This window comes from Porites lutea, chromosome 5 (genome assembly GCF_958299795.1).
Source record: "Porites lutea chromosome 5, jaPorLute2.1, whole genome shotgun sequence".
Lineage (NCBI taxonomy): Eukaryota > Metazoa > Cnidaria > Anthozoa > Scleractinia > Poritidae > Porites > Porites lutea.
In genome coordinates this window covers 1,876,186-1,902,500 of record NC_133205.1, presented here as the reverse complement: position 1 = coordinate 1,902,500, position 26,315 = coordinate 1,876,186, and the positions used below count along the sequence as shown (strand labels likewise).

The window sequence follows — 26,315 nt, the reverse complement described above, 5'->3', positions numbered from 1 at the left end:
GGTTTGTACGGTGTTAGTCACGTTGTGAGACCTGCCGAAGACCCTGGTTAGTGAGTTAATATCGGTATTGTTTATTATTATTATTACATTTTGCCCGTGGTTTACGAAGTAATTTTTTTTCCTGTCATTTAATTTCATTTACAGAGACCAGAGTCATAAACATGGACCTTCGTTATCCGTTTCTTTCCTTTTCATTGGATGAAGTACTTCTGCTAATAGGATGTATTTTAACTCAGCAACGGATTGTGTTTCTGTCATCCTCGTACTCTCTACTCACGCCAGTCATTGAGGTCTGTACACTCAGTAACCTGTGAAAACAGCCAACATTGTGCGACGCAACCGCTGGTTCCCCGCGAAATGACGTCTGAAAAACCACGTGTCACTACCCAGATCTGGGTAGGGCTTCCGATTGGTTGAAGCAAAATTTCCCGGGGAAACCATTGATGGCGTCGCAAAACGTCGGCTGTTTTCTCTGGCTTTACACTGAGAGACAGTACAACTGAACTGTGTTTGTATTGTATGGTCCTGTAGCGTTCAAGAATCCAGTTGGTTGCACTACTTTATAGACCGTTTGCACTATGGCTTAATTTGAAATTGCTAACAAAGGCCTCCAGCATTTGTTCGGTTAGTTCTCGCGCAAAGTATAGCCTGCCAGCAACCTCTCCATTTAGGCTTGTTATCGCCAAAATCGGTTGGAAAGTTTGAATTTCTCGATAGTTTTGGTTTTTTTTTATTGTCCTTTTTCACTAATCGAAGGTAAACACGAAGCCAATCTTGACTTGCCCTCATAAATTTTCCCTACCTTCCGATCAAACTTGCTCTCTTGTATGGCTTTAAGCGTTTAAGAAGTCCTTCGCGTCGGGGTATATGAAACAAATTAACTACGCGACCGACAAGCGACGCGAACGAGTTCATAAACGCTAAAAACCATGCAAGAGAAAAACCTCTGCTCGCCGGGGTAAGAGTTTTCCCACGCTTGGTGCCATCTAGTTGTATTTGTGTGGAAATCTGACTGGTTTATTTGATGATGAGCGGCAAAAGTAAAATAACTGTAGTTTAGGTTTACGTCGTATCAATTTTGTACAAGGGCTGTAAATTTAAACCCTTCACTGAATTGTGAATGTTTCTTTATCCATAGAGCTTTTTCACTTTTATTCAACCTTTCTCGTGGAGCTGGACGTATGTACCAATTTTACCCAGGTACGTTGTGCCACTCTGCTAGTTCTTTGATGTGTGGTATAGGACTCCGTCAGTTTACCGCGGTATAATTCATGGGTCCTTTAGAGGGCCCCAGGGAAAAGCCTTTATAAATAAATAATAAGATATTTACGATATAGCGCCAGTATCCTTCAAGGTCAAAAGCGCTTAACGAGAACATTAAAAAAGTAATTAAAAAAGTAAAAAAAAAAAAAACTAAAAAATTAAGAAAAAGCTTCAAATCTTACGACTAAAATAAAAATGGCTAAAAGGTTAGAAAAATGCTTTTTTAAAAAGGAAAGTTTTAAGTCTGTTTTTAAAAACGGATACCGAGGAGCTATTCTTAATGTTAGACGGCAGAGTATTCCAGAGTGTGGGGCTGCCACGGAGAAAGATCTTACACCGTATGTTCTCAAATTAAAATGCGGAATAGAAAGTAGATTTTTAGATGACGAACGTAGCTGACGAGATGGAATGTAAGGTATAAGTAGATCGCGAATGTACGATGATGCCAGATTGTAAAGAGCCTTGTTCGTGATGAGTAGAATTTTAAACTTGCTTGATGCGATAATTTCTCGGAAGCCAGTGAAGGTTTATCAAAGTAGGTGTAATGTGTTCTCGTTTTCTTGAAAGAGTGATCAAGCGAGCAGCGGCATTCTGAACGTGTTGAAACTTTTTAATTTGGTCGGTGCGGTAGGCCATAGATTAAAGAACTGCAATGATCCAGTTTTGAAAATACAAATGCATAAACAAGTATTTCAGTAGTGTTTGATGACAGGTACTTTCTTATATAGCTGATGTTACGGAGATGATAAAAAAGATGATTTACAAATACTTGCAATATTGGTGAAGTGGGCTTCCTGCTAAAATATTGTTTTATATTTTTACTATTTTCTTGTTTTACCTTTTCAGTGTCTTGCTTGATTTAGTGGAGGCTCCTGGAGCGTTCATTATGGGCTGCCATGCCCAGCACAAAAAGCAAGTTCAAAGAGTTGCAGAGGCGATGGACGAGGTAATAAACCCTATAATGTTCTTTTGTTCGAGTACCATCGAGCAAGCGGATATCGAAACTCACCATTTCCTTTACGTTCTTAAGTTTAAATGGTGTTCGTGGGTACAATTTGAACAGCGTTGTCAAGGAAGCATTTTCAAAACAACACTGACGGTATTGCCGGTGGTTGGAGCTATTTGCATAGCAAAAAATTGATGACTCTGTGTCTTCAAGAGCTGGAAGTCAGGATTTTGATTTTTCATTCCCTGTCGAATTCGGAAACAGATTCCCAGACGAATGAATGTCAGGTGGAAAAATCATTGTTTAGTTTCTAAATTCACATTTCCCTATCGAAAGCACCCAAGAATTTTCAAGAAATAATTGTGATTGCTCTATGTGAGGATGGGTGTTCTTCTAGGTGCTGCTGAGTGCTCACCAATTTTGGGCTTTTTTTCTTTCAGTTGTCCGATATAGTGATAGCTGATATTGACGAGGGAACAGTAACACCGCATCCAAATGCGGAAATTCCTCGACTGCCATCTTTTGCTGTCTCCTTGTATAAATTCAGGTATTTCGACTTCGCTTTTAAAGCACCCCATACTACGCATACTGCACTTCAACTGAAACCGCCCCAGTCCCCACTGCTCCCGTTCCGCAGAAATATTTCGTTTCCGGCTGATTCGTATCCACTCATTAACGCCGGAAATTCCATATCATTATGAATCATCTATTAAAATTATCCTCAAACGAAAAAGAGAGGGGAAAGTTACCCCAAACCTAACCGTTGGATTAACAACCTGCGATTTGTTCTCGGATATTTTCCGGAATAAGAGAAGCAGATGGCTTATCTTCGCTTGGTAGTTCGAAGCGTACTCGTCGGGAACAGTGTCCACACTCTCGTGTGCTCTCACAACTCGCTTTGCTCGCCTCTCTAAATGGAGAGCGTGGTATTGCGAGTCGCCTCGCTCGCCTCTCTACATGGAGAGCGTTCTAGCAGGCTGCCTTATTAAATTTGCTTATCACTTAGAAAAGATTTTATAAAATTTGTAGGATGAAAAATGCAGAAATCCACTTTGACAGACTGCTGCTTCAAAGGTTTGTTTTCTGTACTTTTGAATTTGATAACTTGATGGACTTTTACTTGCTTCTTTTTCCCTGCGCGTGTTTTATACTCATTGAAACCTGTTTTTACATTTTTAGACAGACTCTCTTCTCTATGGAGGAACTAAAACGCGAACAAGAAAAATTCGTGAGAAAATTTCAGCAGCTTGTTTTAGCGGGTGAGTGTATCTGGAATTTGTTGCCGTTGTTTTTTTATTTGATCCTTCATAGACGTTTCCCGCATTCCTGTTAACAAAGGCATCAAGTCGAGGCTCAGGTGGACAAAATATAGTGAGTTGCATGAAATTGTCCACCAGAGCCTCGACCTCATTTTTTATGTTTGCTCACTGGAGCGAAATGCGGGAAAGGTCTATTTCTACCTCCGCTTAAAGACAGTTTCATACATTTACTTGCACTTTGCATACAAGGGTACTTTTACACCAGTGATAAACTCAAACGTCTAAGTGACTAATTGAATGATCTGAAAATTTCTTACCTTATAAATGTTTGTTTTACTTGTTATTAGCCTGTTCCATCAACCGATGATCGTTTCCTTTCGCTAAGTTGCCTGAAAATAAGGCAATAACTTATTCGTATTCTTATACGGTATAAAGCTAGGTCGTGCAGTTTTTGGTTTGCTTATCTTGGTTTGTTTTTATTCTTTACTCTAGCCACGTTGGAGATGATGTTGCGGATGTTTGGGTGAGTAAGTAGAGCTCGGGCAAAATCAACGCTGTCTTATTATGAACTGTTTATACATAACAGGTTACCGTGTTTTTTTGTGGTATATGCGTGAACTTCATTGTTATTGATTTACTTATGGTGAAATTAAATATCTACTCTTCTTCTTTGTTGATCCGGATTTATTTCGCGTAAGATTCTACTAATTATTGTATTCTCTGTTTTAGTGACATAAAAAACTTCATTGTCCAGCAGGAAGACGTAAGATGAGCAAATTTTTTTCATTTTCCTTTTTCATGTTAATTAATTGACTGTTAACTTAAACGACCCACTGACTACGCATTAATGGGAAAATAGCTTTTTATATCAATTACATTGTTTTAGAGGGATTTCTGCTACGGGGAAAAATCTTATCAAAACACATGCTAAAATACCTTAAATACACGCGTGTTTGAATCAGTCATTCAGTGACCTACTAACTTGTGTTACTCTGACATCACCTGCCTTTTAGGTTGCATGTCTTACGAGCTTATGGAGTTATTTATCTTCTTGTTTTAAAATCCACGAATTATTTCTTCCTGTCATGGGGGACTTAGTAGAGAGGGAGGCTTACTTGAAAAGGGGTGCATTCTCACAGCTTACAATTATTTTGTCTTCAGCTTTTCTTCGACATGGATTCCTTCATCCAGTCAAAGCCTACAGAAGATCAAGACTTTTATCGTGTGGTAAATCTAAAAAAATATTACTTCCTGTCGTCACTAACCTGAATACGCCAGGCCTCTTTTTTTTTTTTCTTTTTTTTTTTTCGCGGTAAGGGCGGAGCAATTGGTTGGAATGATCAGCGTCTATTTTGTTTTGCTCGGTATTTTTTTTTTTTACTACAGTCGAACCTTCTGTAAGCAACCTCCTAAATGCCAGGATTCGGTGGTTGCTTACGGCTGGTCATTTGTGAAAAGTTCACTCTGCGTGAGACGTGAGCAGGAAAACAAAAAACAGCGAGGCGTGGGGTAGGGAATAGGAAAATAGCCTGAGAAAGCAGTCGAAAGCACTACCCAGATCTGGGTAGTGACGCGTCGTCATGCAGTATGGAATTTCCGCGCCCGTTTCACAGACGTCATTTCGCGGGGAAACTAGTGGTGGCTGTTTTCTCAGGCTAGTAGCAAAGCCGATTTTGGTATTTTGGATAGCTGATCGCATTTGAGAATGAGTCGCTCATAAAGATTTCATTGAAATTAGACGAGGATTACGACGTAGATCAATCCGTTCGTCACTCACGACTGACTTGTACTAATCTCTTTCAGGTATGCAAAAGTCATGCATTCAGCACCTTCCTTTATGAACTAATGCATGATCCAGAAAAGACAGATTACTTCACGCTAAAGGCACAGAAAACAAGAGTAGCGCCAAAGTAAGGCATCGCCTGGGTTTGTCTTATTTCTTTGCATGTTTAACTTCTAAAGGAAAGAGTGAGCGATAATGTGTTTACCCTGCCTCGTTACCCGACGTCTCTCTCTTGATGTAAATTTGCGCGCAAAGGAAGGCGGGAAGGAGAAAACGGGTGACTCCGAGACTGCGCTTCGCAGCCTTGCTTCCTCTCCCTCCCGTGGTCCCCTGTGCTTTGTCACCAGCCACTCGCGTTTTGTGCTCGCCTTTGTTTACGACCAGGGTCGGATTGTTCAAGCAGGGTTAAGATAAACCATGGTTAAAAGTGCGAAATTTGAATTCACAAATGAAAGCTTAAAAAGAAAATTCAGTTTGATTCTTTTTGTCTAACGACTGAATACTCTAAAAGTGAATAGAGAAAATTATCCGAGAAAATGCTTTGAAACTTAGGAAACAGAAACTTGGGTAACGCTACTCGGCCTTCAAACAGCTGGGCCCAGATCGCGAAAAAACTAAGCGCCTGGCCCCAGTTGTTCAAAGGTGGATAGCGCTATCCACTTTTTCCTTGGTAACCAGTCATTAAAGTGTTTATTATACCTTCACACCAAGAACTTAGTTCGTTACTGAGGTAGGATAAAACCTCATCACATTTTCAGAGATCTCTTTATTGTAATTTTGTGTTCTAGAGCAGTACCATTGCGAAAAAGAAGTTCCTCCTCCGTGGCACGCATTTCTGATGAATTCTTCGTGCATCCCCAAGAAGAATTAAACATATTTGTTCTTCCACCCTTTACATTCGAGGGCGTTTACAAAGGTAACTGTAATCGAATGATCAAATAAGTTTGGTTAAATTGGTGAAAGAATTCCTTTGAAAGCATAAGCGATTTTCCTTTTTGCTAGTGAACAGTACCCTGTAGTTTATTCAAAAATTCATTAATGAGTAATGAGCTTCTAATTTAGTCTGAAGGGTTATTGGAATGATCGCCAGATGTAAACAAAGTTTAAAACGTACAGGGAACTGAGTTCTTTCTTTGTTGTTTCCATTTCAACCTTTCCTTCTTTCTAAAGTTGCCCCCAAAACGTTTTTAAGTTTGAATGTCCGTTCCGTTTTATTTCTCTGTCATCTTCTTTTGTAGGTAGTTTTTATGGGGACTACCTGAAGTCTTTGAATGAGAAAATCTCGGTAAGTGGGTCGCAATATCTAGTTATGACGAAGGGTAAGTTTTCTTTGCGAGTTTCAACTTTGTAGCCCATGTATTCAGCGTGAAATTGTCTTGATTTTTGCTCCCTTACGCTCTTTGTTACTGGGAATGGGCATCTGTCCTTCACTGGCTTGTTGTTTTGTTTTTCTTCCTGTTGCTACTGCTTTTCTTGATTCATCTCTTACGCCAGCAACCGTAGTACCCTTTCCTTTGCAGGGTCTTATGGAGAAGTCATCAAGTCTACTTGCCAACTATTTGTATCTCCGGGGAATGTTGCGTATTGCCTGTGAACAGGACGTCAAGGTATTGCTTAGTGAACCACTCCGTCATGGCTACCTTGGACGTCATAGAACGAGGCAGTTTGATCGTTTTACTGCCAGAGAAATTCCAAAGTACACTTCACCAGATTAGTGCCACTAAATAGTAAGGCCAAAGAGGCTTCATTTGATTTGCCAAGCCACAGGATTTCATCTACAAACTTAAAATTCAACTTGTAAAGGATTTCATGCTAAGACTTCAATAGTTAGAACTACCCACAAACGAATAGTACCACGTGAAAGTAGTAACGGAACGGGAAGTTACATTTGAATGGTCGACCACAGGATTTCATCACCAGACTCCATAGCTAGTAAGAGCTATACATAGATTGAATGATACCATGTGAAATAACTGCTAAAGAGGTTTCATTTGAATTGTAAACCACTGGATTTCATCCAAAGACTCAACAGTAAGAGTTATATACATACTAAAGTACTGCTAGAGCGGATTCATCTGAATGATTACACCATAGGATTGCATCTACAAACTCCAAATTTAGAAAGTACTTACAGACCGAATAATATACCACTGCAGAGGTTTCCACAGACTTGGAAAAGAGCTAGAGCTACATCAAAACGAATAGTACCATGTGAAGGAACGATTGAATGATTCCATGTGAAGAGGTAACTTTATTGTCTTTATCCCCAACTAGGCAGTAGATGATTTCTATGGAGTTTCATCAAGAAATGTGCAACTTTTTCCTACCAAGTAAGTGACTATGGTTTCGTGACTAGTAAGCAATTTTTTCTGCCGGTCCTGTCTGCTAAAGTCATTAAATGATAAGCATTATAAAACTTTTAGCAACACGTGGGAAGCGTATCTTTGAAGAACCCTTTATTAGAATAAGTATTTCTTACTGTTATGATTTGCCGCTCGAGTGAAGAATTCACGCTTTCCTGGCAAATTCAGTGACAGATGTTTCTGTTGGCTTACGGCCGCCGTTTTGGGCCGTATTGGTGCCCCTCAGAGGATAGCCTTGATCATACTCACCCTTTATCTCGATTATGTCTTTAAAAAAACCAACCAAACAAAAACACCTGATCTCAGGTCACTTAGAGAAGGAGTTTCTTTCATGTGAAAAGTCACACATACCTGAATCTTGGCGAGACTGTTTGGTACTTTATCTATTGAATGGTTTCGATTTTTAATTTTGGTTGCGTACCAAGGAAAGCCACCAGTCTAACTCTTTTGTCAGGTTAGGAGAAAGAACAAATTACCTAGTGTGTAATTAATGTTACTAGGACCGTGCAGGAGGTGCTGTGTAAAATGAAGCCCGAACAATTAGGAGAGCTAAAAACCCGCCCATTTTGGAGAAAAACAGAGGTGCTTAGAACACAAGCCAAGGTGAGCTTTGATGCTTTTCTGGAAAGGGATGGCTATGTTGAAGTTGACACGCTAGCACTTAGAAGTAATCATATTAAAGCTAACCTCCTTTTCTTACGCAAGGCTTTTCAGCATGGTTTCCCTTCTTTATACTTGCTTGTTTTTCTTTGCTTCTTTCTTTCTCTTTAAACAAATGCAACTGAGACATGATGTTTACCTGTTTTAACTCTTATCCTTACAGGGAAAAAAGGAATTCAGACCAGAAAGGTAAGAACGCTTTTCTTTTTATTGACTGTTTGCATTTCTCTTTCGGGGTAGCCTGCGAAGCAAGCGTTTCCAATTGAGTTAGAGACCAAAAAAAATACAGGGGAGAAGGGAAGGGGAGAAGAGGTTTCCTTCTCTCCCCTCCCCCTCCCCTTCCTTCTTCCCTCTTTTTTGCTCTCGTTACAACTTTCTCGACGAACTAGCACGGAAACACTCGCTACGCAGGCTTTTTTCAGGGTTTTGTTATTATTGTTGTTGTAGTCATTTGACTGAAATGATTGTGCGTCAGTCTGGATTGCGTGCGGATGCTGTCAGTAAAATTTTGCCCGAACAGTCGATTTTAAGCTTCAATTCTGAAATCTGAGAGAAAACCAATGGTGTTGTTAGTGTTATTAATAAAGTACTGAACAGTTTAAAATGGCAAGTTATTTTATTAATTTTTTTTTAATTAATAGGAAAGAGGTTATTACGTCGGCAGTGCCCCCTACACCTTTAGGTAAGTTTTCGTCATCAAAATTAAGGCATCTCTCTGAAAATGATAAGTATTTCCTTCATCCCTCCTTTTCCTTCGGTTTACAGTTGATGTTTTTTGTTGAACTTCGGTCTCCCAAGTGTCAAGCAAGAAGTAGACTATAGCGGTTGGTCGGATAGTAAATGTTTCCTCTAATGTCGTCAGTATCTTTCGTGCATGTTTCATTGGTCCTTGTTTGATTTTTTGTATTCGAGCATGCTTTGACCAGCACGCTTGAGTTACATAGGATGGCGACAAAGACACTCTGGAAACGTGTTTAACTCATCTAAGAAATATCGCTTAAGGAACTTTGCCTTTCACTGGTGGTTTTGGTCTTTTTTTCTGGTTCAACAAGCTAATTGGCCCCAGTTCCCACTAAATGAATGCTCTAATCTTCTAGGAGTTATCGCATCCTTTGATTTTGTCCTGCCAGGTTTTTGAATTATTATTTGGTCTAATTTTTAAATCAAAATGAATAAGTTTGTGAATAATGGAAAATATTGAATTACAATTTATTAACCCAGTATCTATTTTCTGGCTGCTAGAACTTTCAGATTTTGAGAAGCACGTCAGTAGATTGCAGATTGCCAATAGCCAGGATGCCGGCGAAAGGTTGTTTGAAGTATTGAAGAACACAATTACGGAAGGTAAAGTGAATGTTTGCCTGTTTTTGATTGACTGATTGATCGATCGATTAATTGATCGATTAGTTGCTTGATTGATTGATTGATTAGTTGATTGATTCAATAAAACAAATGAATGAATCGTCATATTAGAGAGTTCGCTTAATCTCCAATAATATTTTGCATTTCATTCTACTTGATGGTGAGTTTAATAATTTTGAATTCATGTTTCCTTTTTAGTCGTTGAACCTGATGCGTTTGCGTTGTTCTATGAAGCTTTGACGGAGGTAATTAATTTGTTGAAAATGTTTAATCAAACACTTATTGCTCCGCACATTGCATTCGGTGAAATTAATATCTTGATATCTTTATATCATACACCCTTTTATAAACCATTGCTACAGTGCACATGGATAGAGATATTTTGCGAATAACTTTTCCAATGCTTCAGTCTTTTGTTATGTCATTTATTTGGGCAGATATTTGTTTTTAAATTTAAGCCAGAGGATGAAGGGTTGGCCAATACTTTCTGACCAATAAGACAGCTTTCGGACGAATGGTCTCGCACAACACTTCCTTACACATATTGCATTTGTCTTTGAGCCATTTATTGTGACAGAGCAACATGCTAAGCATTAGCAGAACACAGCAAACATGATTAATTCTATCATGCCGGGCGAGCACATGTCCTTGCTCATTCGCTCAGCAACTCTTGGTACGGAACGCGTGTATACGATACACGAAATAACAGTCATTTTGTTCCATTCATAGGCCAGTGATAATGCAAGAAGTGTTACACTGGATGATTTAAATCCCCCTCTAGAAGAAAACGAGGTGAGAGTAGTATTATTATCGCTTTTATTTTGATTTCTATTTGTTTGTTTGCTTTTTTCACGTGCTGCTAAAAATTCTTATGGCCCGATTACTTCAGAATAGATCTTTCACGCAATTCGCTGTAGTGAAGGAAGCCGATAAGACGAATTCGAGGCTGAAGTTGACAACAGACCAATTTCGAGGAATCATTGCTCCGAGACTGGGGAGAGAAGAAGGGGTGGGAGGGGGGGGGAGGCATAAAGCAAAAAGAAATCTATTATTCATCCCTCATCCTCATGGTGATTTGTTTTATTCCTCCAGCCTGTAAGCCAAGTATAAATTTTAAGATTGCGAATCACTGTTTTTTGTCACTTCAAGCATCGGATTGTGATCATTGTTCACTGGAATGCGGGAACAGTCAACTTGTTAGATGGTTGGTCCTCAGTGGAACCAACAAATTGCTAGAAGGTTTTATCCTGCTTAGTGTTTTAAGGAAACATTTTTCTTACACAGTACGTCCTGAGGATCTCGCAAATGATAAAGACGAGTCGCGGAGTGGGCTTTCTTGTTCTCACCGTCAAAAGGTAGGTTTCGACAAAGATACGTATTTTAAGAGTATTTTTAAGAAACAGTCCAGCTAAGAACGATAGCAACAACGGCAACGAACATGTTGGAATGCAAAAAAGCTGCTAACTTTGCTATTGTCTGTACTTACTTCTGATTGGCTTAAACAGCAAAAGTTAACAAAACTTCATAAAGCGGGACATAAATTCAACCTTACTTTCCAGTCATCTTCCATATAACAAAATCTGGTCTCAGTTTGAATAACAAAGAAATCCTATGTGGGGAACATGTAAAATTGTAAACTTTTCTTGGCTATTGTTTTCAACTCTTGTGATTGGACAAAATCTTTTAACATAAAAAAACACCCTTTCAAAGTGGAGTGTAAATGCATTTTATTGCGTAAACGGCCTTCATGTAGGTTTATGCATTCTCTGTGTAAAAATGAAAACATTCCTATGTGGGGAAAGCACCGCTGCCGCATAACAAAAGAAATTACTATCCACCTTACCCGGATCATTACTTAAACTTAAAAGAGGGAGTCTTGTCAGAAAATCGAAATGTCCAGTAGCGGAGTTTTAAAGCCTTTCATTCACCTGATAAAGAAAGTATTTGCTAGCGAATAGAATTCTATGTACGTCTCCCGGTTTATTCAAATATTAGTAGAAGAACATCACCAATGAGTGTTTTATGACGTAATGTAATCCAACAAACCATGTACAGGGCACGACGTCAAGGAGTGGGGGTTGCGCATTTCTTTGAAATGAACTCCCTATCTATTGTCAGGGTTGAAGTACGTGTGACTATCAATAGGCAACAAAATTAGTTGAGACACTTTGCCTTAAAAGGGCTTTTCTGATCTTTTGACGCCTCTAAAAGCCGGGAAATTAAAACATTCCTTCCTCACCCCCTCCAAGCAATGTTGGTCGCTGATGGTTCCATAATACCATATTTTTTACCTAGGTTGTTATTCTTGGAAAACGGAACACATAAATGTATTTCTGTCATCGACATCAATGATATAGAGACCGTGGAAGCAATAACCTCCGGAACCATGCGGCCTCGTGGAGTTACAGCTATTAAAATAACCAGCGAACGTAAGTTTTCTTGGTTCCCCCTACTAAAGTGAACCAAACTCAGCTGAAATTTTAGGCAATATTTTTGAGAATGTGATTCCAGAAAAGGTGTTGACGGTGAGAACAGATAAACGAGGATGAAATGTATATGCTATGTTCTTAGAGAAAGTGCACTTTTGTTAGTTTACAGGCGCCTTTCTCAGATAATAATAATGTTCTTTGTCAGTACCCTTGGCAGTATTTGTAGCACAAATGCTTGGGAGGCAAAACAAATGTCTGAAACAAATAACTCAATAAAACCTTTTCACAAACTTGGTCGAGGAGTTCAACTCGAGACGACAGGGAAAAATCTACCCAGTGGTCAGAGCATGATATGATTGCAAATCCAGCGCGCTGAACACTCGGCTACGCTTCCCCGCTGTAATATAACTAAATGATTGATCTTCAAAAGAAAAATTTTGATACTTTCTTTTCTTTGTCTTTTCTCTTCAGTTGATCGATCAAAGTCTTTTGTAGCATCTGTCAAAGAAGAGAAGGACTTTTGGATCAATTGTCTCCTGGAAATGAAAGCTGGATACGAAATAGCTGATGGTAAGGCCAGGGAAAGGTTAGGCTACGTTAAACTGGTGAAGGTAATCATAGAACGATGTTATTCGAAGATCATCGCTTAATAACCATATCTCCCACCAGAGGATAGTAATCTTGTTTGTCTACGTGCATCAGGTAGCTGCTGATCCAAGATAGGGGTTTTAATCGTTTCATTTTTCTGTTTCTTATGTCACTTGTGGTCACTTATATTCATTGTTTGTCTCTTAAGTTCCCCTATCACCAGAACCCTAAACGATTACATTCTTCCTTCCTCTAAAAACCGTTGGAAAATTAAGCTCTTGCTCTAATGGGGACTACGTGGCTACAAAATACATGAAGTCCCACTGGAAGATTAACTATAATATTTCAGTATGAAGGATTCTTTATATTGTGTGTTATTTTCCCTTTTTCAAGCTTTGAGGGACTCAGAAATCATAGAACACGCTGCTCAAAACGTGATCATGGCAGACGCTTTAAGATCTATGAGGTATTTGGCCGTTGCATAAAAGACAACAGTTAGTGAAGTTCATGCCGTAGTGCTAAGTTAAGATAATAGTCTGGCATTTTTTGTGTTATTCGTTGTTTCTCTAATATGACGGAAGCTGTCTTACTCCTTGTTCCCCCACCCCACCCCTCTTCAAACGTCCTTAGACAGTATGCCAGTATATTACCAGACCCGAGGGGCACTAATGTCTCAAAAATCAAGCTGGCTCATTTATGCAAATTTAGTCGCTGTTTTGAATCAGAGTCCAGTTCTTCAGGCCTTCCCCTAGAACTCAATTAGCAAACGGGGGAATATATTTTGCGCAAATGGCGTTAATGTCTGTCTAGCAGCTCTCACATTACAAATATTGGACATATTGAGATTGTGCTTGAGCCTGGGACTGTTTGTGTCGCATTGTACTGTGGGACTGTTTTGGGGGACGCTATCTTTTTTTTTATTGGCTATTACGAAGTTTTTACGGCAAACTGGGTCCAAATTCGTCCTCCAAAACAGTTCCATTACGTAATGCGACAGAGAACCTAGCCAGTGTCGTGCGCCACCTCAAAATGATACGTCGACGATTGAATGTAATTCTTAGTTCTGTTCACACCAGTAACCCGCACATCCGTTACATTTCTTGGTATTTTTTGTCTTTTCCCATTGCTTGCTTGATCCCTTAAGGAACATTCGTGAGCTAGGAGGTAATCCCCTGGGCCGAGTTGTTCAAAGCTGGGTTAAGATAACCCAGGGTGGGTGCGAGATTTGAATTCAGATTTGAAAGCTTAGAAAGCATTTCAGTTTTAATTCTTTTTGTCTACAAGTTGATGATTGGAAGCTCTAAAAAAAGCACAGCAAATTATCCGAGAAAATGCTTTTGAACATAAGAAAAAGAAACCCGGGTTAAGCGCTAATCGGCCTTCGAACAACTGGGCCCTGAAGTGCCACTAACCACACGCCAGTTAGTTGATGGCATTGCAGTATGGTGTTTAGTTTAATAACTAAGTGTGCTGTCAGTCTGTCATGTGCCACTATTTCCTTTTCTATCTTTTTGCAGTGATTTCTCCGAGGAAGCTTCAGTTGTAAGACAACTTTGCTTTTATTACAGTTAATGCATGTTGCTCTTTACTCTTTTCTTCACACCAGGGCGAAATGTGTTTATACTGAGCACAAAGAAAACATGTTGAGCTATCGGAATAGCGTTCATATCACGCGGTGGATTGTGTTAATACGTAGATTAAGATTCACGTTTACGGCAAACGTCAGATTCAAGTTAAGAAATTCCTCAGAATAGAAAATAGGCAGATAAAAACTGTTCAGAACAATTCTTATGGACAAAACTGGCGTGAAACTACTTATTTCTCAGTAGAAGTAATAAACAGTAAACTACAATTAAGGAAAAACTTGGTCACGTGGTACGAATTCACGTTTTCCGTTTGGCGTTAACGTGAATCTTAATCGAACGACTGCCTATTGTACGAGTCAGCTTCGAGCAAAACAGTTTAGAGCACATTTCGTCGTCTCTTACACTAAATTGCCTTGTGTTGTGTTTATTATGATCCTAATTTATGAGTATTGAACTTTTAAACACGTGGAAGCAGAAGTCATTTTTATTTCAAAGAACCTCACGAAACTACGACGGCGATGGCAAGGAGAACGAGATAAACTAACATCAAAGCCCTAACCGTTCTCTTAATGGTCATGTGACATTCAGGAGGTGAAAATGGCGGGAACGCGAAAAATTGCCGAGTCCTGGCTCGAGTCCTGGCTTGAAGTCCTGGCTCGGTATATAGGCATCCTCCAGGAGAATTCCAAAAAAGGAATAGCTTTAGTGAGCAAAACAACATCTCTGCACGTGCATCACGCTTTTTTGTACATTTCTTTGCTGTCCCTGCACAACTACGAAATGACCAAATTTTAAGTTTACTTGAAAATGGAAACGGCAAGGCGATAATTTCTACCATCTCCGTCTGAATTCGGGTGCGGTCCCCTCTCTTCAGCTCCAACCAAAATTCCCTTCTTTTAAGTAACAGGGCTAATTGGGATATTCGCAAAAAAGTTTAAAAAGGCTGCGAAGTTTATTTTTCAGCGACGTTTTCATGGACGTCGCCGTTGTCGGATAGTAAGGTCCCTGCTATGGTCACATGACAGAGCTGACTGTCGGATCGTAATGTCCCTACTCTGGTCACATGACAGAGCTGACTCCCAATCAATGTTAATTATACTTCGGAAAAACATATGATAAACCTGAGCAAAGTCGGGCCGACGGTTTTTAGGTTTACCCAAATACAATCTCAAATTGTACTCCTCCATGATTTTATATTCAGTTTTCGTTTGTTTTTATCGGGAAATGAAGAGGTCATGGGGATAAAATTAAAGTAAAAGCTGTTTGAAGTAATTTGCACTACAAAACCCGTTCCCTTTAATCTGAATCAAACTTATATTTTATTCGCTTTTTGGCTCTGTAGCTCGTCCTTGACTTCAAGAAAAACGGTTTGAAAAATAAACTGTCTAAACATACCAGAGAGGTAAGTAGTTGTTCCTTTGCATTATAAAGTATCATCGGGTTGTAAAGGGTATAATTTGGATAGGCACGAATTACAGTCATAAAATCATTTCAGGCAATACTCAATGGCTTTAGCACCCAGGAGTAGAAAGTAGTGGCCACTCCCTTTCAAATGAGAGTGTAAATATTTTCAAGCAAATAAAGAAGTGTGCGAAATACAGGGAGAGCGAAATTCCTTTCGTCTATTGTTCCCGCGGAAATTCGCAAAGGATTTTCGATGATGCCTCCACAAACTCATTAAACAATTTTACTCATGTCACTTCGCGCCTGTTTTGGTGAATGTGAACTCGACTGTTCTTTCTATAGCGATAACTTGTTCAGTTCTTTACCGGCACTCAAAACATACTCCAGTTCATGAAAAGCTAAGGAAATCTCAAAATTTCGCGTGAATACTTCCCGTCTCGCTGAAAGCATTTAACTTCTACCGTTAATTATTCTAACCTCCTTCCTCGAACAAAAATTGTGTTTAGTGTCTATTAAATGAATTTAATTCGAAGTTTTACGGAAGGCTAGAAAGAAGTCTGTTGTATCGTCTGACGCCATTTCTGCCCCACTTGCACTATTGATACACATCCAACATTGTTGTCATATGACAAAAGCATTTTTGCCAATGGAAAGAATATATTCTAGTGGTTATAGGTATTCTAAGTGCCAAACATTCCACCTATAAGCGGTCGAATCAAGATATCTAAATTCGCCATTATTCTTTTTCGTTATACCCTGCAAACAGACGCTCTTAAAGCGAGTGCGGCCATCACCTAAAGACATGGAGAAAACAACAGTAGAGGCTTTGCTTTATTTGTCTGGCTGTAAGTAGAGTTTTTCTTTAGTCCGGTTCTGGTTCCTTTCTCTTTGTCACGCAACGCCGGGAGAGGGCGTTGCGTGACAAAGAGAGAGAGAGGGAGAGAGAAGGCTCAGAACTGGACTAAGTGTTTGTGTATTGTAAACCTAGAATTTTTCATTTCATGCTGTTGAGACCCTAGGCCTTCCAATCATTTCTCTCTTTTAGTATTCAAATTTTAAAACTCAGAGCAACAATTTAAAAACAAAATCGGATGTTTCTTACTAATCGCTCAACGATGTAAAATGCCAAGTTATGCAACAGAAAGGTTGTTACGTATTCCCAGGAGAGGATTGTAGATGGCTGGGAGGCCCATTCCTTCCCTCATCCCTGTTAAGAGAGGGTTTTCTTTGTTTGACGGCAATGGCCTCCTATTGACACGGCGCTTGATGGTGTTATTTCTCTCTTTGTTCATCAAAAAGGCGTGCATATGGGTTTCGTATTACTTCTATCGCGAAACTAAATACTAATTACTATACCTATGAAATAGGTTATATTTCAACCATTTAACCTCGTTTTTTTTTTTATTTATTTATTTTTTTTTTTTTTCAGCAAAAGGAAGCAGTCCAAAGTTGTGGTGTGCTATGGTAGGTGGTGGATGATTCTTTAGAAAGCAGTACTGACCCATTGTTAGCCTGAGAAAAGACCTTTGTCACCTGGCGGCCATTTTGTCTCAAGAGATTTAAAAAGCTTTGTTTATGCCCGGCTAGCCTCGTTCCTTCTACGAGGCTAGCCGGGCATAAATAAAGCTTTTTAAATCTCCTGAGACAAAATGGCCGCCACTTGACAAAGGTCTATAAGCTCCTGACTTGGATAGGGCTTGGAAGAGAAGCGGGGAGCGAAATCTTTCACAAGAATCTCGTAAATTTAGTTTTCGCTCCCTCCCTTTCCCTCTCGTGTCTTCCTTTGCTCGAATTAAGTAGTTTGCAAGCTAAACCATTAAATAAGTGCGTTCCATGAACAAACGTTGTGCTTAATAGCTGGGAAAACGAATTTGCGATAGTGGAGACGCCGGTTAAGTTGTTCAAATGTTACGAGATTTTTGTCTTGGAGACTGTACTCCACGTTTTTTGTATTCACACTCCATTCGAAATTTCTGAGAGAGGTCACAATTTTATATTTGGAGTACAAGAACCTGGCATTAGTGTTTTTGTTATGGTCACAAATGATCTTTTGTCTTTGCTCCCGGCTTTATTTGCTGATCGTCTTATTTCATTTGTTGTCCTAGGGATCAGGTGTCATTGTCGTGATTGATGCTAACCCTACCTTAAAAAAAGGGACAGACCTGGCGTGGGAGTACGAGACTCACATGAGGCATGCAAAGGAACGAGTGGTGAGCCGGGAAGTTTTATGAGAGACCTTTAGATTCGAGGCCTGTAGTAGAATGACGACGGCTATCGCGTTCTCCCGTCTAAATGATTCTGGTTTACGCGCGCGCAGTGTGTGACGGCAGGGGGCTCATTTTGAGCGCCATGTTTTTTTCGTTTCTTATTGTGCTGATGTCGTCCCGGTTTACATTGCGTCTTAATGCCACAAGCAGAGGCACAAGCGCAACCAAATGAGAAAGTTCCTTTTTCTTGTTCTTATATTTAAGCCACTGTGTAAAACAGGCAGCACCACATGAGATGCATTCAACACTGCTGATTCTAGCAATTTGCAGGACATGATCACACACCAACCAAGTGACTGTTTTACTTACAATATAGCGGGCGTTCATTGCTTACGTTACTACGCTGTAACACCAAATAATGACCGTCTTGTGCTTGTTTGTAGAGCTGCTTGTTGGCCGTTGGAAACAACCAAGTCTGGGCTGGTTCCCTAGACACAACTATTTACGTCATTAACACGCACACCCGAAAAGGTAAGTGACGCCATAGAAGAATGTTTCTTCTAATATCCAGACACCGAGAATACATTTTTGTACGAGAAGTACACGATTCCATGGTTAGGTCCCATCTCATTTGAGTGAAGTGGAATGCATTAATGTGTGAGTAGTTTAGAATGACGCGATTATCTCCCATCTCTTGTAAGTAAAATGGAATACGGTATACTGTGTGACTTGTATAGGATGAGACGATTAGGTCCCATCTCATGTGAGTAAAATGGAATACGGTAATTAGAGAGTAGTATAGGATGACACGATTACGTCCCATCCATGAGAGTAAAATGGAATACGGTAATGCGTAAGTATTGTAGGATGACACGATTAGGTCCCAACTCATAAGAGTAAAATGGAATACGGTTATGTGTATAGGATGACGCGGTTAGGTCCCATCTCATGGGAGTAAAATGGAACACGGTAATGTGTGACCAGTATAGGATGACGCGATTAGGTCCCATCTCATGAGAGTAAAATGGAATACGGTAGTGCGTAAGTATTGTAGGATGACATGGTTAAGTCCCATCTCGTTAGAGTGAAGCGAAATACATTAATATGTGAGTATTATAGGATGCCACGATTAGTTCCCTTCTCAATTGAGTGAAGTGGAATACTGACTAATCTGTCTGTGCTGTTGCATTGTCCATTGCGATCAAGTATTTTTCTGGTTCCACATTTTTGTTCTTTAGCCGATCAGCAACTGTTAGGTCATAGAGACAGTCTTTCACACATGATAGAAATACGAGATAAACAGGGGTAAGTTTATATTTCTTTATTTGATTAATTGCGATTTTACACAGACGCACGCATCACGCATCTCGTGCGCATTTATATTCTAATTCTATTATTATAAATAAAAAATGTGATGCACTAAAAAATTATAGACATTCTTAAATGAGCTGAAAGTTTCATCTTTTTTATGATCCCGAAACAACGTGTTCTGTTTTGCTTGTTGATTTCGCCCCATCCTTTTTATTAGTCCTTTTCTGTTCTTGTTTTTTTTATTAATTTCTGTTATGTAACGGATGGCTGGCAGGTAGGTATAACTGGACGCTAAAATGGCCCTTTGGAATCCCAAGATTTTTCATTTTTGTTAAGTTTACGGCAAAGGGAAGTTGTTTGTTACGTTTTAGTTTTCAGTATTGTGATTTAGATGAGATACAAGCAATCGACGTTTTCTCTATAAAGGTCGTAGTTACAGTCGAAGTTGTATTGAGCCGCCGGTCTGTTTTTAGCGACCATTTATCAGAGTCCTAAAGGATTGTCGCAGTGTCTTCTTATCTTATTTTATGGTCATTCCACAGGCACACCACCGTGTGGAGCGCCAGCTCGAATGGCCAGATTATAGGCTGGGATCCTGTGACTCTAACAGCTAAAAAGGAGGTGAGAAGAAGACTCGTGAGCTATTTGTAAGTAGTGCACTTTTGGTGTGTTTACAAGTGTTTAGAAGACAGTGTTTCAGGTCTTAGCTAAGTTATTCCTAAATGATACGGCGGTAAGCTGTTAGGACACCACTAAAACACGATAAGGATTTTTTTGCTCCTCTTATGCACTGCAAACTGCAACGATGTCCAAAGTGCACTGCATGGTAATTATTGAAGAAAGATGATCAATTTGATGTTCTTAGCCATTACATGAGAAGCACTTGATATTTATCACGATGATAGCGTTGGACAAAGGAAAGAAATCTAGTCTCCAAGTACTAATTTTCTCCCTTCCGTTCTATCTCTTTATTTCCTTCTCTTTCATTTCGCGAAATTTCTGTAGCTTGTCAGCCCCGCTAATTTTTACTTTCTTGAAAAAAGGGGGAAAGAGGAGGTATTTCTTTTAATATTTTATACTAGCGGTACTTAAAAGCACTATGCTTCGCGTTTTTGTCTTCGTAGCTTGAGGTCAAAGTAGGCAGGAAAGACGAGAAAACCCTTCACTGGTTTTGTGCCGTTGGAGAGACGTTCTGGTGTGGTAGGTGTCACAATAATGCCCTGTATTGCTATTCAGTTAACCATGTCAGTACATTAAAATCCAGATTTTTATCCAAAAAAAAAGAACTAATACGTCCAACATTTTGTGAAGTTAAATACCCGACAATTACTTCGCCACTTCATAACCTATAACCTATAAACGCTTTCTTGGCAACGGCTTCAGGGATCGTTTGCGCGAGTATTGCCTTAGTCATGACTAGTCGATGGTAAACAAAGGCAACATTAACCAATCCTTTTTTTAATCCTTTTTTACACTGTCCACCCAAATAATCCCAGAAATCTTTGCGCCAAAAAGTTATACCCATTCTACGCGTAGTTCATGGAGTTACGAATCGAAGAATGCGAAAGTGAGGATCTTACTCACTCCTAGACTGTTCACAGTCCCCTATATTTCCGTGACATGGTCGAGATATAGCGTGTCTTACCGTTAATGGCGACCATCTTGATTTTCAAATGTACCTAGGGGGCGGGCGTCGGAGATTATACATTAGCTTTAGGGGAGGGGGGCGAGAAAAATAGAGGGACTCAGTAATAACATCACTGCAGCTCGCGCTCACGGAGCGCGATGTACTAGCAGCACAGGCGTTTGATTGGTCATTACACATTAGTATGTACACACTCAGTGTGTTGAGATCACTTCGTATGTATACTAAAACAATTATTCTTTTCAATCTCGGTGAATAGTGGCTTTGGGAATTCGCGGCTCGGTAAATATTTTGCCACTATTCACCTCGATTTCAAAGAATAATTGTTAAATAGATGTTAATTTGCGTTGACAACGGGTTTAGTTTATGTTACCAACACTGACAAGTCGTTGACAAGTCCTCGTTTCTATAAAAACGTACGCTTTCATAATGCCATCGGCTCGAAGCCGAAGGCTCGTGATTTACAAGCTTTTCGAGTATTCCCCCAACATCTCAAGTGGGTTATCACGCTGGTAAACCCGTAGAAAGTGTGGTCTATTTCTTTTATAAAATAACTTTAAGTAAAACTATGAGGTTACCGGCACAATAAACCATAGTTTTTTAACCAATCAGAACGCGTGTACTATCTTAGTTATTTTATTAACGTACTGTGTTCTTTAGCTCTTCTTAATAGTACTGTCTTATATTTTCAATAGCCACCAAGTTTTCCATTTATGTAGTTAACTACGCGAAGGATGAAGACACCAAAGTACTGACCCCACAGAACGATCAGCCGATGAGTATTGACTGTATGTGTGCTGTCTCTGACACTCAGGTGAGTGTTACTCCATACATCGTGGAATGACAGACTGTCATTTACTTGCCCACCACAAATCACTCGCTACAAATCATCCATAAATGGCTGGGTAAACAATTCGTGGATCTTACTGATTATCTATTCCTGTGAGTAAACTGGGTCACGATTCTTTCTAGCTTTTTCTTGACTGAAATTCTCTTTGCCCATTTGTACTCACTAGAGTGGTTTTCGTTTGAGTGTCGTAAAACCAAAACCAAAGTAATTACTCTGGCCAATCACATAGGACACAGACAATACATTGAACCAATCAAAACTCGAAGTAATTACATGTGGCTGACGCAAAGCGCGGGAAAATGCATGCGAGCGCGTCACAATTGGCTTTGGTTTTACTTCTGATTGGATGAAAAGGTGGCGCGAATCTTTTAAGCCAATCGCATCCTGTAGAAAGTGCAAAACCAATTACTTTTCGACACTCAAATGAAAACCGCTCTATTAGGTTTTGTTTTTGTCAATATTAGGTGTGGACTGGCTGCGACAGGCGAGGTTACATAGTCGTCTGGAACACTAAAACCTATCAAAACCAACATTACCGCGATCTATGCAAGTGCGGTGGCTTCACGTATTTGATGCGGGTTGATCAAAAGGTAGAGCACTACGAGTGAAATCATAGATTGATTGTCAATTATGTTGAAACGTGCCCAACTTGCACTGACTGACTGACTGATCGTCTGACTGACTGAGTCAGTAACAGTGTAAAGTAAAAAACATCTCTGACCGATTTACTCACTAAACATGGCCGACATGTAAGACTGACTGACTGGCTGACTGGCTGACTGACTGACTGACTGACTGACTGACTCACTAACCCACTGACTGACTGGCCCCCTGAGTGGCTGGATAACTGACTGAGTGGGTGAGTGATTGACTGACTCACTGGATGGCTGGCTGGCCGGCTGGCTGACTAACTGACTAACTGACTGATTTGCTGACTGACTGACGGACTGATTTACTTACTTACTCACTCACTCACTCACTCACTCACTCACTCACTCACTCTCACTCACTCACTCACTCACTCACTCACTCATTCACTCACTCACTCACTCACTCACTCACTCACTCACTCACTCACTCACTCACTCACTCACTCACTCACTCACTCACTCACTCACTCACTCACTCACGTTGCTTGCTTTCTTGATTGTTTGCTTGCTTGCTTGCTTGCTTGCTTGTTTGCTTGCTTGCTTACTTACTTACTTACTTACTTACTTACTTACTTACTTGCTTCCTTGCTTACTTACTTACTTACTTGGAAAGCCAGTTGATTGTCGGATTCGTGAAGTGATTGATTGAATTACTGACGGAGTGATTGTTAGACCGAGCTATCGACTGATTCATCGTTTCGTCATCTTGCAGGTGTGGGCTGGAAGCAAAAGTGGCGTCATTTATGTCTTAGACGCTAAGAGAGTTACAGTTGAAAAGGTATTATATGCCTTCTAAATACAGATTAATTCTTTATTTTCCATCCTTAACTAGCCTCTCCCCTCACATGAACTGTCTGGAGGAGTCTTGTAAAAAATACCTTCAGAACACTTTTTCGAGAAACGAGTTAATTTCGTTACCCAAGTATCTCAATGTGTCCCTGACGCTCATATGGCACCGGACGGACTTTCGATGAAAATTGTGCGCTTAGGGGTTTTGGTTCACACGTAACCAGCGTAACCGAACGAACGTTTAGGCGACTAGCTTTTCAAAAATTTGAACGCGAAAATCGAGCTCAAGTTTTAGCCGGTACGATTGAAAGTTTCACCGGCGCAGCATGAACACCATGGCCGTCTAAATTTCTTGAACGACAAAGGCGTGGTTGCATGGATGCGTGGTAAATCACCTGCGAGATTTTCAAAGTAACGCCCTGCGGATGGGCAGATGGTAAAACCACTGACTGGGAAAGGTTTAAATTCAACTTGGTTCGTCAGTTCCGTGAGAAGGGAGCGAATGCTTCCATGTGATGTGTCCTGTCAAACTTTAAGGCGGTCAAAAATTGTCCCAGTGTGCCGTGTGAACACAGCCTATATCTCAGGAAGCAGGTAACATTATAGATATTGCACTGTTGTTACCCTTTCAATTTATAAGTTTTGCGATATTGCCCTCTCAGAAACGCGTAGGGGATTAGATGAGATGCGACCTCGGAATAAGCAATATTAGGAAATGTTGTCGAGGGAAAAAATTCCAGCTGTATAACAAATATGTGTATTTCATTGCAGGAATTGCTCTTGCACGAAGACCGTGTGCGTGCTATGTGCCTAACAGACTACGGACAAGTCATTTCGGGACCGGGATCTCGGGACGGGCGACTTGCTGTGTGGAGTTCAGATCTTTTGCAGTTGGTCCCGGGAACCGAGCAAAAGCCGAAGGTTCACACAGCCGAGGATAGTGGCTTTGAAGTGGTTCCGAAACAATGTGTCGTCAAGTTTAATCTTGGTCAGGACGATACAGCCTGTTACAGGACTTCAACGTATTAAGTGGGTGTGAAAGGGTCGAAGTCAGCCTGCAAATTTTTAAAAACATTTAAAATGAACTAATCTCGGTTGTTCCTGGTGAATAACTGAGTATTGAAAGAGCTTTTTAATTAGCAACTGAGGAATGAGGCTGAGTATATCTCTTAATTCTTCATATCCTACGAAAGCTTTATTATTCATTCAAAATAATTCCTAGTTTTAAAACATAGCTAAAACATGCTTACCTGCATCGATGTTAAGTTCATGTAGGTTTGTCCAGCCCCGCAAATATTCTCCAAATAGCAGGTGTCGCCCTCCGAGTTCTCTTCTTGCTGTTTTTGCCATGTTTTTAACTATTATTTCGCCTAGTTCCAGCGGTAGTACTTACTCTTGAGACGAGTAGTGTCCGCCATTTTTGTTTTCACAACCAAACAACTCAACCTCGTCCCCAGGTCTTTTCGGTAACGGTGCCTCAACCTGTAGCAAGCGGGCTGCATTTTTGACGTCATTTCTTCGTTAAACACAAAATTCTTCCAAATTTGGTCATCAGTAACTGGTTATGGTGAATTATGTTTGTGCTTTTAGCCAATCAGAATTGGGGAAATATTTTGAATGGATAATAAGTACTTTTAATGCATTAGTGAACTTTTCCTTCTCCAAAATTGTGATATTTAAAAACAGCGAATTAGTGAGAAATAGAAAAAATTGTAAATATCTAAGAAAGTCCAAAGAATAACATAAGAGAATTTTTCGCCTTGATTAGTCTTTTGATCTCTCTTAGTGATGAGGGGTTAATTTCTCCACATAGATACCGGTGGTTGTTATCGATCGATATCGATCAAGCAAAAAGGTCATGGTTAATGAAAAGAAATGATCAACAAATACAAATTCTTAATCTATTCAATATAGTGCGCAAAAAACTTGTACCCAAAGGTTGTCTTTGATATATATTTTTTGTATTTTTCAGCTGGTGTATTGACCCCCCCCCCCCCCCCCCCCTTGTTTAAAATTGGTCCTTTGAGTCTAGCTTGTGAGTACAGCCCGGAGCGATGAAAGGCGGCTGTATTTCCAGGTTAAGTTGAGTCCTGACGATGTATTAAAGGAATTTACATGATAGTATTGGAAAAAAAATAAAGTACACTGATTTAATGAACTGCAGGAGCAGGCTCCTGTCAACTGTTGAAAGGTCATAAATAAAGAGTTCTCCTTTGGTGGTAGAAATATAAGCATTTTAAGATGTTCTTTTATTAGTACTAAGCCATAATGCAGTAGTTTAATCTCCACCTCCATAGACCACCCAGACTCCATGAACAAGAGAATTCATGAGAATAAGTATAATAAGTCCTAATTTCTGCCTCTCGGCAAAATTAAACTCGGGGGGAAATGACTTACCTTGTGTTTTTGTTTTCTTTCTTTATAGCCTTTCAAAGCCGTTTGGGCGAGGTTTAGATCGTAGTAACTTATTGGAAGTACAAAGTGAGAACAAATACTCGGACAACGTTAGCTACCTGTTCATGTTGTGTTAAAACCTGGTTATCTTTCGTTAGCTCTTTTAGCAATGTGTTAGATGCGTTAATGCAGAAGAGGATTATGTCCTGCAGGCAGTGTTAAAAGGAAAAAAAAACATTAAGCGTCCCCGGGTGGGCTTGAACCACCATCCTTTCGGTTGCTTTCCAAGAGGGGTTGGAAGTCCTTTCATCCTCTCTTGTTTCCGCTTAACAGCCGAACGCGCTAACCAATTGCGCCACGGAGACAAGCACGTCTAAAATGTTTTCATCCAGTGTTTAAAATATAGTACAGATTGCAGGCTACTTTTTCCTTCACTTTTTAATCTTCCTACGTGTGTAAATGACCAAAACATTTGAATTACTCTTGACCGAGGGGATTTAGTAAAAAAGCGCCAAAAAAAAAAATGACATTTCGGCGTCATCACAACGCTATAATCAACACTATATAAAGTATCAAATTAGCTGAAAGTATTTTATTAATAAAGAGTTTCGAAACTCGTTCAATACATGGGCATAATATACGATTACACCGAAACATCGACTTTTCACGGTCTTATTTACTTGTTTCTATTTCATAAACATATGGAATAGTTCTTATAAAAAAAAAAAGAAAATACAAAAGATTCGCACCGTTTACCAGTTGACATCATGAAATTCCATCACTTGTAGAATATAATGTAAATCCCCAAAGTACAAGTTAATTGATT

The 26,315-nt window shown here is 39.8% G+C and overlaps 1 protein-coding gene and 1 non-coding gene across 2 annotated transcripts in view; one reads left to right on the top strand and one right to left on the bottom strand.

The window, feature by feature from the left end:
- Nucleotides 1-25,308, top strand: part of LOC140938981 (DENN domain-containing protein 3-like) — a 35,612-nt gene extending 10,304 nt beyond the window's left edge. Inside the window, exons 9-46 of the mRNA XM_073388537.1 lie at nucleotides 1-46; nucleotides 145-290; nucleotides 1,139-1,200; nucleotides 2,110-2,209; nucleotides 2,650-2,756; nucleotides 3,239-3,283; nucleotides 3,389-3,468; nucleotides 3,961-3,991; nucleotides 4,198-4,231; nucleotides 4,630-4,695; nucleotides 5,272-5,378; nucleotides 6,040-6,167; nucleotides 6,490-6,536; nucleotides 6,772-6,858; nucleotides 7,526-7,581; nucleotides 8,115-8,217; nucleotides 8,438-8,463; nucleotides 8,916-8,956; nucleotides 9,517-9,618; nucleotides 9,835-9,881; nucleotides 10,366-10,428; nucleotides 10,921-10,991; nucleotides 11,932-12,065; nucleotides 12,537-12,635; nucleotides 13,047-13,119; nucleotides 14,171-14,195; nucleotides 15,582-15,641; nucleotides 16,410-16,488; nucleotides 17,073-17,107; nucleotides 17,749-17,853; nucleotides 18,294-18,381; nucleotides 19,089-19,155; nucleotides 19,704-19,782; nucleotides 20,286-20,361; nucleotides 21,502-21,620; nucleotides 22,121-22,246; nucleotides 23,019-23,084; nucleotides 23,867-25,308. The exon at nucleotides 1-46 is cut by the window's left edge and continues 6 nt beyond it. Coding sequence (XP_073244638.1) covers nucleotides 1-46; nucleotides 145-290; nucleotides 1,139-1,200; nucleotides 2,110-2,209; nucleotides 2,650-2,756; nucleotides 3,239-3,283; nucleotides 3,389-3,468; nucleotides 3,961-3,991; nucleotides 4,198-4,231; nucleotides 4,630-4,695; nucleotides 5,272-5,378; nucleotides 6,040-6,167; nucleotides 6,490-6,536; nucleotides 6,772-6,858; nucleotides 7,526-7,581; nucleotides 8,115-8,217; nucleotides 8,438-8,463; nucleotides 8,916-8,956; nucleotides 9,517-9,618; nucleotides 9,835-9,881; nucleotides 10,366-10,428; nucleotides 10,921-10,991; nucleotides 11,932-12,065; nucleotides 12,537-12,635; nucleotides 13,047-13,119; nucleotides 14,171-14,195; nucleotides 15,582-15,641; nucleotides 16,410-16,488; nucleotides 17,073-17,107; nucleotides 17,749-17,853; nucleotides 18,294-18,381; nucleotides 19,089-19,155; nucleotides 19,704-19,782; nucleotides 20,286-20,361; nucleotides 21,502-21,620; nucleotides 22,121-22,246; nucleotides 23,019-23,084; nucleotides 23,867-24,124 — 3,084 coding nt within the window. The 3' untranslated portion in view covers nucleotides 24,125-25,308. The remainder of the gene's footprint in view (nucleotides 47-144; nucleotides 291-1,138; nucleotides 1,201-2,109; nucleotides 2,210-2,649; nucleotides 2,757-3,238; nucleotides 3,284-3,388; nucleotides 3,469-3,960; nucleotides 3,992-4,197; nucleotides 4,232-4,629; nucleotides 4,696-5,271; nucleotides 5,379-6,039; nucleotides 6,168-6,489; nucleotides 6,537-6,771; nucleotides 6,859-7,525; nucleotides 7,582-8,114; nucleotides 8,218-8,437; nucleotides 8,464-8,915; nucleotides 8,957-9,516; nucleotides 9,619-9,834; nucleotides 9,882-10,365; nucleotides 10,429-10,920; nucleotides 10,992-11,931; nucleotides 12,066-12,536; nucleotides 12,636-13,046; nucleotides 13,120-14,170; nucleotides 14,196-15,581; nucleotides 15,642-16,409; nucleotides 16,489-17,072; nucleotides 17,108-17,748; nucleotides 17,854-18,293; nucleotides 18,382-19,088; nucleotides 19,156-19,703; nucleotides 19,783-20,285; nucleotides 20,362-21,501; nucleotides 21,621-22,120; nucleotides 22,247-23,018; nucleotides 23,085-23,866) is intronic.
- A 423-nt stretch (nucleotides 25,309-25,731) lies between these two features.
- Nucleotides 25,732-25,854, bottom strand: Trnan-guu (transfer RNA asparagine (anticodon GUU)). Its single transcript has 2 exons — nucleotides 25,817-25,854; nucleotides 25,732-25,767 (listed from the first exon to the last, which is right to left on the bottom strand). It is a non-coding gene; the product is annotated as a tRNA-Asn (tRNA).
- Nucleotides 25,855-26,315: the final 461 nt, after the last annotated feature.